The 14,000-nt window shown below is 46.7% G+C and overlaps 1 protein-coding gene across 3 annotated transcripts in view; it reads left to right on the forward strand.

The window, feature by feature from the left end:
• The window catches only part of LOC144114799 (uncharacterized), a 32,191-nt gene that overhangs the window by 3,959 nt on the left and 14,232 nt on the right, over nucleotides 1-14,000 (forward strand). For all 3 annotated transcript variants that reach the window (XM_077648766.1, XM_077648767.1, XM_077648768.1), the window contains exon 5: nucleotides 12,335-13,402. In XM_077648766.1, coding sequence (XP_077504892.1) covers nucleotides 12,335-13,402 — 1,068 coding nt within the window. The remainder of the gene's footprint in view (nucleotides 1-12,334; nucleotides 13,403-14,000) is intronic.

The following is a 14,000-nucleotide window of genomic DNA, read 5'->3' on the forward strand; positions in this document are numbered from 1 at the left end:
ATGTGGCGCTGCCTGTCAAATTGGGTGCTCTGCTTGCCGCGCCGAAAATTCTGCTGCAGCCGACTGCGGTTTTCCGTCGATTCTGAGCAGTCCAGGCAAGTTCTGATGTTATATTATTTATCAAAAAACGCTACCATTAAGCTACCTTAGGTATCGGTGGTTGAGCCTAAATAGGCCAGTAGTTTACGCAGGAGAATTGTTCACAACCTGGACAGATCAGTGTGGAACACGCGGTATTAATGCAGACAGTGTGGAAGTGCAAAATGGATGAATATGGCAAGAAGAAACATGATGATATCACAAGTGCTGACCATCATCTTCTGCGATGTCATCGGTGTTTCTGTCCATGTTCTGTTTTTGCACAGATTTCGCATCACCTGAACATGATGCCATTTATCTAAATCCACAATCATTTGGTGTGCACACAGCTAAAACTAATTAAGGAGAGCCTTGTTTTGTGGTTGTAGAATTTTAGCATTCTTTATGTGCACTGTGGAGCTTGAAATACATTACACAGTTTACTAAACAGAATGGCTGCAGAACAGGTAGCCTTTCTGTCTTTGTCTGGTGAACTACTGTGAAACCTCGTCATAGCGACTGGTAAAGAATAGTTCGATAAAGCCGAAATTCGTAGTATAAAATGTCATCAGAAAACTTGTCATGGAGAAGCTAAATTTAGTTAGCGAAGAACGGCAACTGGAAGAGACCTTTTCCGTAGTTCTAGCACCATTTAGAAGCCGCTCACGGCGATTGCAGAGGCAGCAAAAAAAACCCCTCGTTGACAGGGCAACGAGGGTGACACGACACAGGCGAGTGCTGACTTGCAACTGTTGTTTATTGCTTGGAACGAGGCATATATACAGTTCCAACAAAAAGAAGAAAACAAAACAACCATTCATAGATTCACAGCCATCCATACATGCCACACTGAACAAAGATAACTAAGAGCATCATTTCCCCCTCGCTAAAAATGCCAATTCTTTGGAACAAGTCGATAAACAGGGGCTGCTGGTGCAGGCGTCTTTTGACCAGGCAATGTGCGCTGCTTCAATTATTTCACGTGTTAGTTGGTTACTGCGCTTGTGTGCAAGTGTAGTCAGGGTGGCAAGTTTTGCTCTCAGTCTCTACAGTGGATGCTGAGATTCCCTTTTACAGTATTATGCACATTGTTATTGTGCTCCTTCAGTGGTTCATTGAGGCATCTCCCCATTTGACCCACATAAAGCTTGCACCATGGCAAGGGAATGGCGTCAACTACACCTTCTTCACTGGAGACGAATTGATTTTCATGTTTGATGTCGCACTCTCTAGGAACGAAATCGGTGTTAACCATTTTAATGGCGTAAACTGCACCTTCTTCACAGGAGACGAATTGATTTTCATGTTTGATGTCGCACTCTCTAGGAATGAAATCGGTGTTAACCATAACCAAATGGTTAACAAAATGGTTAACCAAGTGGTTAAACCGATTTCGTTCCTGGAGGGTGCGACGTCAAACATGAAAATCAATTCGTCTCCTGTGAAGGTGTAGTTTACGCCATTCCCGTGTCATGTGGCAAGCTTTACCTGGTTTGTTTTCGCTGCTCCGTGCCATGATGATAAGGTGCTGACACACGCGGGTCAATGGGTGCGCGATACTGTTAAAAAAATTGGTTGGGTGTATTAAATGAAAATAAATACGTTTAAAGCATTTAAATGAAAATAAATACCGTCACCATTGTGCAACCTGTTCAGTCGCGTTTGTTTCAAGGTAAGGGTGACTTTCGGTACTTTTTCCATTGAAAAATATTTTTTTCATTTTTACAATTGGTTACTTGGGGGTCGATGTATATTCCGGTCCAACCTATAGTCCGGTTTTTACGGTACCTCTTCCCGTAGTCGGGATGAAAGACTCGGGATAGATGAGTTTCGCGAACTATGACTACTGTTAAAGTTTGTGCAGCGTATGACATCCAAGAAAGGTACGAATTTGAAACCATGCAGGCGCAGTGTGCTGACTCTCGGAAAATAGTCGCACCGTTTAAGAGGCTTCTTTCAGTTTGAATTTCGTTTTATTTGATCAAGTATTCAACCTCACTTGCAGTTTTAATTTTACGAGTTCCACTGTACATATTATATGGCGGCTTGGGGAATGGAGATGAGTGCGAATGAGGGCCGAAAAATCGAGCTGTCAGTTGAGGTGCATCCGAAATATCAGGCGCACTTATAGGCTCAATGGGCCATGTCTATAGGCTCAATGGGCCATGTCACGGTGCCGCAAAAAGGTCCGAATAATCAACTGTGTCCAAATATTCAGGTGTCCGATTTTTCGGTTGTCGATTGTATATGGCATACATGCCACGCTATGACCTTTGTCATTTTTTTTTTTTAGGATGACAAGTTTTAGCATGTGTGCTCAAACTTCTCTCGCTCCGTGCGCCTGCAGTCTTCAATGCGGCCTCCATTCTTCCGACAGGTGCTCAGTTAGTCTGAGAGCCATCGCAGAGCATTTGGGTCGTTCTGTGCACGCGAATGATCAGAAGGGCCACAAAACATTGCGAATTCCAGAGAACCATGTTGCTCTTGCTAGAAGTAAAAAAGGAAAAAAAATTGCACACAACGATCCTTTTTTTTTCGTGTTCGTTTTCCTGCTGGTACATTTTTTTTCTGCGTTGCTTTGAAACGCGTAACAGCAGGGTTCTGCTATATCATCTAAAACAAAACAAGATGCATATGCACAGGCACATAGAATGCATTCACGCTGATCTGTTTGTCTGACGAGATTTGCTTGCGGTGCATACTATGTGGCTGCCGCTTATGGCATTGGCAATGTGCAGGCTGTGCGTGACCGCTCACTGCTTGCAGTGCTTACCACAGGACTTGTGATTGCACATCGGCGATGTGCATGCCATGCTGAGTAGGGTGAACTGCGCGTAATATTTGGTTTTCGACCTCCTGATCAGCTATGACCGTATCATTGAGGTTCAGCGTATATTGGTGAACTTTTTTATTGCTAAGCAGTTTTTAATGAAGTAATGAATATAACAAAGAGAGTGTTCGTTTTGAACTTCTGTACAAAAGAGCACATTTCTGAACAAAGTATTACAGTTGAACCTTGTTATAACAAAGTTGAAGGGGCCCAGCGATTACTTCGTGATAGCCGTAGCTTTGTTATAGCCCGTCTTGACAGATCTTCCAAGGGGGATCGTAATTCCTTCGTTATATTCATTAGTTCATTATAAACAGTGTCGTTATAACTAAGTTCGACTGTATTTGCTTTGCATTGTATGTGATGACCCACCTTGTTATTTTACTTGGACTAAGTACATATAAATGTTTTGTGTTGTATGTTTGCTTCAACTTGGTGGGGAGTGCTTCAGAAGGGTAGAATATTGGATCGGTTAGTAGTTGAATATAAGGTGCACTGGCATTGTCGTGTTCCTTTATTATTGTCTCTTGTTTTTCGTGCTGCTTTCCGCCATAATAGGGCATTGCTTAGCATTCACTTGATGTGGCAGGCCAAAATTTCATGTCTTGCAAGATGTGTTGGAAAGGACTATTTTTCTACACAGAAATAAACTGTTTGTGTGTGTGTTTTTTTTTTTTGCTAGTGGGAAAGGTGTAGGCAATTTAAATTTTAATTACAGTACGGTCCCTTGGCCACAAAGCTTGTTCATGCATTGGCTTTTGCTTGACTCCTTGGCATATATTGAATGTTTCAGGGATGCTTTTTGTGGCATAGTAATACAGTGAAACCTCGTTAGTTCGGACTTCAGGAGAGTGGAAAAAATGGCTGAATTATCCAAATGTCGAATTATCGAACGCCTCCCCCAAAACTGCCAAAAACCGTTCGCGTGAAAGCGAAATTTATTTTGTGGGATCCTGGGCAATTGTTGTCTCTTTTTAACTTTTTTTTTTGCTACCACGGAAAAATGGCTGATTTTGGGTGTATATAAACAATTTTTTTAGAAGTACTCAACACTTCGCACATTGCAATGTGTGCAATTGTAGCTTATAAATGAAAGAGACAGCAAAGTTGTGTGTGCCAGAAATTTAGAAATTTAGTTCAATGCACACGCTAATAATGTGAAATGAGCTGCTCTCAAAGAGCAAGTTGGTCGAATTTGGCATTTTGGGCAATTTGGGCAATTTCTGGAATGTCCGGATGCTCCTTGTGATGAGCTTGATACAGAATAAAACTATTCACGCAGGCAATGTCCACGCAGTGAAAAAGAGTTTTCCACCAACACGCATTTTTGCAGGACATTGTAGGTTCCAATTATCTGGTCAGACTTATCCACGCCCAACATGCCTGCGTTATATTCGTGCACCAGTAGTGGCTTCGTGATTTTCGTCACAGTCCACATGCCTCCTATTTTCTGCCTTCGTTTAGCCGGAACGTGCTGGTTGGCTGTGTGGATCGTACTCATTAGGTTCACAGCACACCGATCCTTCCACAGCATATACAAGATGTTTCCATCCCGAACCCACCGGACGTCTCCGCGCTCTGCTCTTCTCTCCCGTGTGACATCCTTTAATTCAGATGGAAGGCCGCGGCGATCTTTCCGGGTGGTCCCAGACGCAAGCGTTTTGCGCTCATGGAGGTGCTCGAAAAGTTTTGTGGACTTATAGAAGTTGTTCATGTAAATTTTGTACCCCTGGTCCAGGTATTTCGAGCAGAGCTTGTTGACATCATCAAAAGCTAGACCATGTGGTCCTGGGATCTCACGTTTGCCTGTGTACACAGAAAATCTAAGAGTATACCCTGTTTCGGAGTTGGCTAATACCCAGTGTTTGTATCTTCACTTTGTCGCGTATGTACTGCCTAATTCCTGATCTCCCTTTGGATTTCACCATTCGTTCATCAACGGCGAGGTCACGTTTTGTCTGGAAAAAATCTACTGATGTTTTATTGATGTGCTCCAAAAGCCGGGATACTTTCCAGGTCTTGCCAATAGATATTGCAGCCGCTGAATCATCCGGGTCTGCAACGTATAAGAAGGCGAGCAAAGCAAAAAACGGTTTTTAGGCAAGATCTTTTGTGGGAGAAGGCCAGAATAGATATTTCCGGTGTTTCAATAAAGATGCAGTCGCGGCATTTCAACAATTCTCATATAGATGATGATCCCAGTTAATTTTAGCATCTCCAATGGTGTGACTTCTTCCCATAAGCCGTCACGCCGATCATATGGCAGTCTATTCAAAATTTTGATCCATGCGTACTTATTGGTGTTCTTGCACAAAGTCCTGATCACTTCTGCTGTGAAAAACGAAAAAATTCAGCGGTCTAGTGACCCTCCGAGCACCGCTTCGCGGCGGTGCGCCGATATGGGTACCTGGCTGTCATCGAGGCAGAAACGCGATGTGAGTTGCAACATTGGGCAAACTATTTTGGCCATATGTTGTTGAGACCCTCAAGCACAAAAATAAAGCACTGTCATCATATACAAACCTCACGCGCTATGTAAAACACCGTAAACGAAAAGCGAACTTTACCTGCGAGCATGTGCTGGTGTCCCGTGCCTCTGAGACAAAGTGTTGCTGTCTGAACTGAAGTCTGATGTTTCCACATTGTTCTCCGACTCATCCCTGCTACTTTCATCGCTAAAAATGACACTAGAAGCAGCCGAAGTGCTTGGTATCGGCTTTCGTTTTTGAGGGCCGCGTACCGAAGCAGAGGCCATGTTCGCTGAATGACGCTGCTATGCCCGATCAATGTTTTATTTTTCACACCGCCCGCTTACGTTCTAAACTGAAAGCAAAAGCTGCAATTACGAACTTGGTTCCATAGAAACAACCTAGATGGCGCAGCGTGTCCGCAAGCACTGCAATGATTTTTCGTGGCTTTTTCAAAATGTCGGTCATATACGCCCGGTCACCTATGGCACGGTAGCGAAAGAGTTAAGATGGAAACTGCTAAATAGCAGCGATTTCTTGCAGTTCCGTCAATATTTTAATTTATGCACACTATTGGGAGTGGCGGGAGCAGAACTCTGGAATAGTGAGGGTCTCCCCAGCTTCTTTCAGTGTCCAGAATTACAGGCTTCACCGCACAAACGGCAAACAGCTCGTGACGAGTGCAGAGTTTCAGCGCGTTAAAAAAACGGAAATACCACACGGGTGGAAGCGAGAAAAGCGTGCAGTGGGGCTGGAGCAGCAAGACTCCTTCAAAAAAAAAAAAAAAAAGACCAGCAACAAGGCAGTCATACCAAACTGTGTGCGGCTTGACTGGCTTGCTGATATGTGCAGCTTTTACAGTGAAACCCCGCCACAGCGAATGCCGCGACAGCGAAAGTTCCACCACAACGAAGTATTTGATTCCCCGTCAGCATGCCATACAAGGAAATGCGATTATTGTCCCCTACAACGAACAATTTTCGGAGCGAGGTTCCGCTTCAAAGAAATTTTTCTGAGTAAGCGGCTGATTAATTGTTTTGTGCGTCCACAGGTGCTCGCATCTCGTTAGGTTTCACCAAACACTGCTGCCGAAGACAGCTTGCACTTTCATTTGTACAGCTGACATTCCATGGAAGATCGGAATTAATGTGCAGTCATGTATGCATAAAGATGCAATGTGGCGCACGACTGCCTGCGATGGTTTTGCCGACGGCCCGGGCTCCGCGCTTGCAAACTGCAGTCGTTGGGGAAAGGCGGCTTTGGACTTTTTCGCTCCTTCACTGACAAAGGCATAACGGAAATGAGTTCTACTGCGTTCATTTCAGTGCGAAGCAAACGAAAATTGGTTATATGATAACCGGCGGGTAGTTCCATAGCGCTTTTTCCGAGGCTTTGCGGAGCACGTTAGGCCTAGCGACTTCGAGCAAGCCGGTGTGCAATGCTTCGCTGTTGCGCGGCCCGCCGGTGGGCGGCATGTCGTTGCAAGAAGCCCGACGCTGGCTAGGCCACTCTAGTCTCGCTTTTGTGCCTCAGGACAGCATCATGATAACATTTTTTTTTTGTTTTTTCTCTGATGGCACTGAGTGTCGGTGGTTCTTGGCGGATGTCTCAACAGAACGTCACTTCACCAGTATGTTCATACCGGGCGTCGCAAAATGTAAAACTTCTTCGAAGAATCGGAGCAACTGCATTTCTGGCATATTGTTATGTGACGGCCAGCCGAAGTATGAGACGAGATGACTGATGGCAATGAGATGGTTTAATGGCCGCCGGCCTAGCGCGAGCGCTCCGTATTGGGCCACTGCCAACTTTGTCTTCTTCGCCACACTACCCGGGGCCACCGAGTGATCATCCCGATCGGTGACAAAGAGATGCATGAAGTGGTGATGGGCTTCAGAGGATGGTGGGAAAAGAAGCAGAAAGTGGTGAGGTGCTGGCCGCCACGATGAAGGACATGGCTGAATGAGCCCTGGCCCCCGAAGCTGCCTGGCCGTAGGTCACCAGGAGCCGACGACCGGGGCCCCAGGACGCGCCGAACGGCATTGGCAGGGGAACGTGTCGTCACATGTGGGCAGCGTTTCGGGTCGATCGGGTCGGGTCCTTCAGTCAGGTTCAGTTCATTGTGTTGAGTGGTGTTGCTAGTGGGTTGCAAGCCCCAAGGGTATCGTTGGCCTGGCGGCCTGGGGCAAAGCTGGAAACATCCGAAGGTCCCGGCAAAGGATGAGTCGACTGGCAACAGAACAACTTGTTTATTCTGGCATCGCAAAAGAGCAGCCGGTCAGGGCGACCACGTTACTCGAAGGAAGAAATCGAAGTCTCTTTGGCGTCCGGGGCAGCTGCTTTTTATACCCTCGGAGTCGAGGGCAAGAAGGAACGGCTGGGGATGAGTCGCACGAGACGGCGACGCACGGACATGTTGAGACGCGAAGTGACGCGTCCGCCGGGCCGGCGCCGGTCAGACCTCCTCGCCTCCCAGTTGGGGAGCTCCTCTCCCCGGCTGCCGCGCTTTGACAAGCGTGGGCACCAACATGCACACACACACACACACGCACGCACGACGACACGTGGCACTGAAACCTGCCTGGACGCGCTTGGCGGGAGGCGTTACGGCAGCACTGAGCGGGCCCAAAATGACCGCCACTTTGAACGAAGCCCCGGCGTCCGTTGCATCCGCGCGGGCTATACCGCGCGTCGTAGGCGAAACGTAACAGTGGTCTGGGCAGTGGCGGGGCGGGGGAAGAACAGCGAGATCGGTTCTGGTCTGAAAGGCTGGGGCATGGCCGGGCGACGCAGACCAGGAACTCACGGCCGATGACCACAGCTCCTGCATGCGCCGAAGATCCCGGATCAGGATGAGGATGAACTCTGCACCTCCACCAAATGTTAAGTGACGGCCAGCCGAAGTTTGAGACGAGATGACTGATGACAATGAGATAGTTTAATGGCCGCTGGCCTAGCGCGAGCGCTCTGTTTTGGGCCACTCCCAACTTCGTCTTTTTCGTCACAATATCGTCTAAGGATCGATTTCGACGTACATGCGCCTGCTACTCAACGCACAGTGACACGGGCGCATGCGCGCTTAGTCAATGCTGAAATGCCTTCAGGCAGCGTGGTCTAAGTACGAGTTCTCGCACGACGAAAGCAAGGACGCTTTTAAAACGTGTTCGGAAAAAATATTAGTTTTGATAGCAAATGTAGCGGGTGCGTTTATTACGCGATTTCTCACGACACGGATTTCGAAACGGCGAAAGACCAAAACTGACAAATTTTTGTAATATAAACGACGTTCATGAACTATCTGGTCCAATCTGTCAATGTTGTGGCCTGATTTCACGACAACGAAGCTTCTGCTTAAAAATTTTTTGCAGTTCCCGTGAATTTCGTTGAAGCGGGATTCGACTAGCTGCTGTCGCTGCAGGCATGTGACGAAGTTCCGCTTCCGGGCTCTCTCTCAGCCTGTCAACGGTAACCTGCAGACCGTCAACAAGCCTGTCTTTGCACGCAGATTAGGGATGGTGCGGGAGAAAATGTAATATTCAATTCAGGCCTATGGGCGTTATCTGGACGATCGCCTGTCAAGTACATGATATTTTGGCACGGTGCCCCTTCGGGGGTCCTGTCCTAATTGACCAATGTGTCCCCCTTGCATCCAAATAAAAGAGCATCGGACGCCATAGTTTGGCGTGACTCCTGCGGCAGTTCAAATTTCTGAATTAAGGGGGGGCCGAATAAATGAGGCGTTACTGTAGCAGCGTTGCTCCTTTAAAGTTTTCGATTTCAGAATGGAGGGTGGTTTCCAGCCCGGCACTGCTTTTCAGATGATGACAGTAGCGATGGCTGTTCCGAAAACTGAGTTCAGTGCCGTTCCTGGCATGTCTTCAGTCAAAATTAACTGGTGCACACTCCGAATTAACGAGTGTGTGGTGCCATTGACTGATGTACATTTTTGACAGGAGGGAGCAGGGAAGCTGAATTTACAGATTAATGGGGCTGAATTAATGATGTTTGACTCTACCAGTTTGGTGGACGTCAGAAAACAAGTGATTTATGTTAACTAGTAAAGTGAATAACTGAATTCTAATTTTAAACTTTTTGTACTTCAGTAGACGCCTGATTGCTATCAGAGATTTGTAGCCGGCCATTCATAATAGCCATATCAGTTCTTAGAATTTTGAAAACCCCATTACTCTCGCCGCTGTGGCTCAACAAATTTGGACGGTCTCTCATGCCATTCAAAAACAATCTGCCTACGGAGAGTGCAAAGTGGTGTCCATCAAATCGTGTCACTCTGTGATGCACGTACCACGTGACAATCTCTGCCCCCATGCGCTGAAATCCTGCCTGCTCCTTGCCACTTTGCTGCTCCAGCGAGGGCGGGATAGAGATTGTTACGTGGTATGTGTGCCACAGAGTGACAGGATTTGATGAACATTGCTTCGTGCTCCCTGCAGACGCACGGTTTTCGAATGGCTCGAGAAATGCCTCAAATTTGTTGAGCCATAGCGGCAAAGGTAATCACGTTTTCAAAATGCTAAAAACTGATATGGCTACTTCGAACGGCTGGCTACAAATCTCTAATAGCAATTGGACAACTATTGGTAATTGTTAAAAAGTTAACTGTTAGATTTCAGTTACTCACTTTACTGGCTAATATGATTCGACTGTTTTCTGACGTCCACCAACACTAATATTACTAAGCCTCAAAAAGCGCGGCGGTAGGCACTGGCTTGCTGTTCTGTCTTGAAGTCCTGCACCCACCTGCTGGTGCGAGGCTGATGATGATGGAAGCTATCAGCAGAGACTCGCATGTAAATTGAGCACCTGAGTAGTGTTTTCGGTGCCGATAATCTGGGGTAGGAAACCAAATAAATTTCACAAATTATTTGGAAATGTTTCGTATTTTGAAATTCGTAGTAGTGAAATATTCTTATTAGACTTGTGGATAGTGAATTTTTATTTCGAAGCAAATAATCTTGGCTCGAAATGTAGTAGTACTAAAAAAAAAAAAAAGCCCTGCATTAGAGCTCAATACCACACACCGAAAGACATTTGCAGAACTCACTAAGGCAGCTGATATAAGAAAAATGTAACGAAGTAAAAAATTCTTTCAAACTTGCATTAGACAATGTTCGAACAGCAGCATGCGAAAAGTACTAAGCATCATAGTCTCAAGCCCTACCATGCAATTCTTCACATGCTGCTGATTTTAAATTTATAAGCTTCTGAAAGATTTCTCAAGACAAGTTTCGCTCAGACTATTATCGGAGACAGAGCCATCCGTTTTTCATCACACCTGCCATTGCGTGCCATTGGTTCACAGGTGACTGCACCATGCAATTCAGGTTTGAGTAGAGATATTTTGATCACCGCTTGCCATGTGGGTCATTCTTCGATATGGCCTCCCTTCGCAAACTTGTTCGAATTAACTGGTGCAAGACTCGTAGTGTTCAAATTAGCGAGTGTCTGACGCCCTATACTTTTATGGGCATTGGCTGGGACTGCGCTGGCAGTTTGAATTATCCGGATTTGTGAATTAATGGGGGGCAGGTCACAGCTTTTACTATGCCAAATTTTCATTGAGAGGGTTCTCGAGGATCCTTCAACAGCTAGGGCAAATGTCATCACGTACAAGGCCCCTGAAATGGTTGCTGTCAGATTGGGCTGAACGATTTGGGCATAGATGCCTCTACTCAAATGTTTTCTTACAACTCCTCTTTTATGGGAGATGTGGACAGTAAACAGTTTTTCATTCGGTTCCCCAGTTTTCATCCTGTATTATCAAAATTGCTACAGGGCTTCTGACCATCATCTGGTGAAATTGGATCAGGCTCCAGAGGTTCAAGGCATTGTCATAGTTGTAGCTTAGCTCTCAAGCAGTTTCGCCACACTCCTTTCACTCGGGCTGTCTCCAAGGGAGCTTCTCTCGCTTGCTTTTGCGGCTAGCCTCCGTGAGCGCAATTTTCAGTTTTCTATCCCAATTGAGGTTTGTGGTTTGCGGGGGTTCAACCCCAAAGCTACTCGGGCTATGAGAGACTCCGTAGTGAAGGGCTCTGGAAATTTCGACCACCTGGGGTTCTTTAGCGTGCACTTACATCGCACAGTACACGGGCCTTTAGAATTTAGCCTCCATCGAAATTTGACCTCCGTGGCCGGGATCGAACCCGTGTCTTTCGAGTCAGTAGCCGAGCGCCGTAACCACTTAGCCACCGCCGTGGCTCCATCCCAGTTGAGGGAGGCACGAAGCTGTATTGGAAGTCTGTCATATTCCCTGACTTTTTTCATGGTAGGTGTGTGCCGATGCCTGTCCTCTGGACATATGGACCAAAGTAATGCATTGTGCATTGCACTCTGCTGAATTTTGAGTTTCACAACAGCGCTGTAGGGTTGGAAAACTTGACAGCCGTGGATTTAGGATGCACCCTCTGCAGGGACCCTGAGTAGGCAACTGCGATGAAGTTGCAGCACGGTAAAAAACAAGTTGAAAATGCAATGCAGTGTGCAGGTCATCAGAAAGCACAAAGTGGTTGTAATATAGCAATTTATATTCTGTGGAGTGTCAGCTACTGGCACTGTGAGGTGTCAACTGTGAAAACGGAGCTTACCAAATGTCTTTATTTTCACTTTGTGGGAAGAGAAAAAGTTGAACTTGTGTCTGATGCGACAGTTCAAAAAAGCATGATCTGTGGGGCAAGTTAGTATGACATCATTATTCAATGCTCTGCACAGCCAAATGATGCGGAGGAGAGAGGCGCATGCAGGACATGTAGCTGCTGTGTGTCCTACATGCATCTTGCTCATCGTTTGGTCATGCTGTGCGTTGAAATACTGCAGTTTCAAGGCCCTGTTTCTGTGCAACTTTGGGTCCTGTACATTTTTTCTGTCACTATGCACTTGCACAATGCTGCCTTGCCAGATATTATAGAAAAGTGCACTGATTTATGAATCATCTCTTTTTCAGGGTCCGGCAAGTTCAGTCACTTCGAGTCCAGCTCTGAAAGTGAGGAAAGCGATGATGACCTGCTGCCATCTGGTTCCGTGTCATCTCCGAGCGATCCCAGTCATGGACACAGCTCAGATGATGAGCAGAACTCTGCCTGTTTGTCACCTTTACGAGATAGTCTGGATGGTTGTTTAAGTGAGTCTACATCAGACTTGCTGGTGTCTGCTAAATGGCATGAAATGTCTCCAGAGACCGGCACTACTGATTGTGCACGCAAGTCCGGTGATGTGTACAGTGCTTTACATACTTCAGGACACGGTTCCAGTGATGGCATTGACAGTGGCATTGCCCATGCTCCATCCCAGGCAAGCGGTGACGACTCGGAAAGTGGTGAAGACGTGGACGATTGCACAGCAAAAGATCTTTTAGGGTTGGTAAGCAGGCAGGAACCAAGCGTTGAAGATGGACTGAAGAATAGTGCAGTGCCAAGTGAAAATGTTCAGGAGTTGCCAGTCGGCTCCCCAGGCTTATGTGGATCACGCAGTGGGAATGATAGTCCTGTGGGGCACATGGCCAGGAAAAGTCCATCAAGAAAAGAGTACCCACAGAAGCATGAGGCAAGGCTTACCAATGGTGTATCCCTTGATGTTCAGAAAGTCCACGTTGCTCCTGATAGCCAGAGGGAAGATTGGTTTGCACCACTATCGAGAGAGAAGAACAGTTCTCGAGAGGGTACACCTAAGAGTACGAGAAGCGTAGACAGCCAAGACCGTGCTGTAAGCAGCGTGTTTGAAGCCCGGCGCCGGAAGTTTGAGTCTACTGTGCCAGTCAAGCCTGTGGGTGGCAAGATTGTGCTGCTCAAGGGTCAAAGCAAGACTGATGAGCTGAGTCCATGCCACGAAAGCTCACCACTTCCATCCCCACGTGCTCAAGCTAGGTCACGCAGCAGAAGTACAAGTCCACCATTCTTGCGTTCCGTGCTGAGTGTAGTCAAGCGTGGGCCAGGTGAACTTTTACCAGCGTGTGCAGAGCCCAAGAAGAGGCATAGATCTGGCAGGACAGCAGAGGTCATTGTGCACAGTGTTGGTAAGTTCGTCTAGCGTGTTAGTGTCTGTTGGCAAGATATAAAATTAATCTGCTTCATTAGCATTTGATGTCTCAAGCCCGTTAACTTCATAAGCTACAAGCCCTCCCTAAGTAAGGGCAGTTGTGCACACGTCGCATCTTTGTGAAGCTGCACAGTGATGCAGCTTCTAGCTTTGCTCCACCAGTGGAGACCGGGACTGTTTGCTTGGATGGCAGGAGCAATCCCTCTCGTGCTGGATTTTTTTTTCTTGCATAAGACAAGTTCGCACCCCATCTTCTGTAAGGTACCCGCAGTGGCCTGCCCTTCTTAACCGCTGGTTTGTATGGCAACAGTAGTGTTCCCTCAGTTTCCAGCTGCCGGTATGAATGCGGCACTGGAAGGGAGTACTGCTGGAAGGCAACATACCCTGCACATCCCTTCGTGCCGAGGTCCCCCATGCGACTACCGCTTAAGGTGTTCTGCTGCGATGTGCATAATTGTGGGGCTATCACTCGGCTGCAAAAGCTGAATTTCGTGTGAAATGCAAGAGCCCTTTTCACCAAAGTTTTGATGAACTTCAGAGTCCCAAATTGTTGGAAAGAAATCCAGAGCCCACCA

This window comes from Amblyomma americanum, chromosome 1, assembly GCF_052857255.1.
Source record: "Amblyomma americanum isolate KBUSLIRL-KWMA chromosome 1, ASM5285725v1, whole genome shotgun sequence".
In the NCBI taxonomy this organism is placed as follows: domain Eukaryota; kingdom Metazoa; phylum Arthropoda; class Arachnida; order Ixodida; family Ixodidae; genus Amblyomma; species Amblyomma americanum.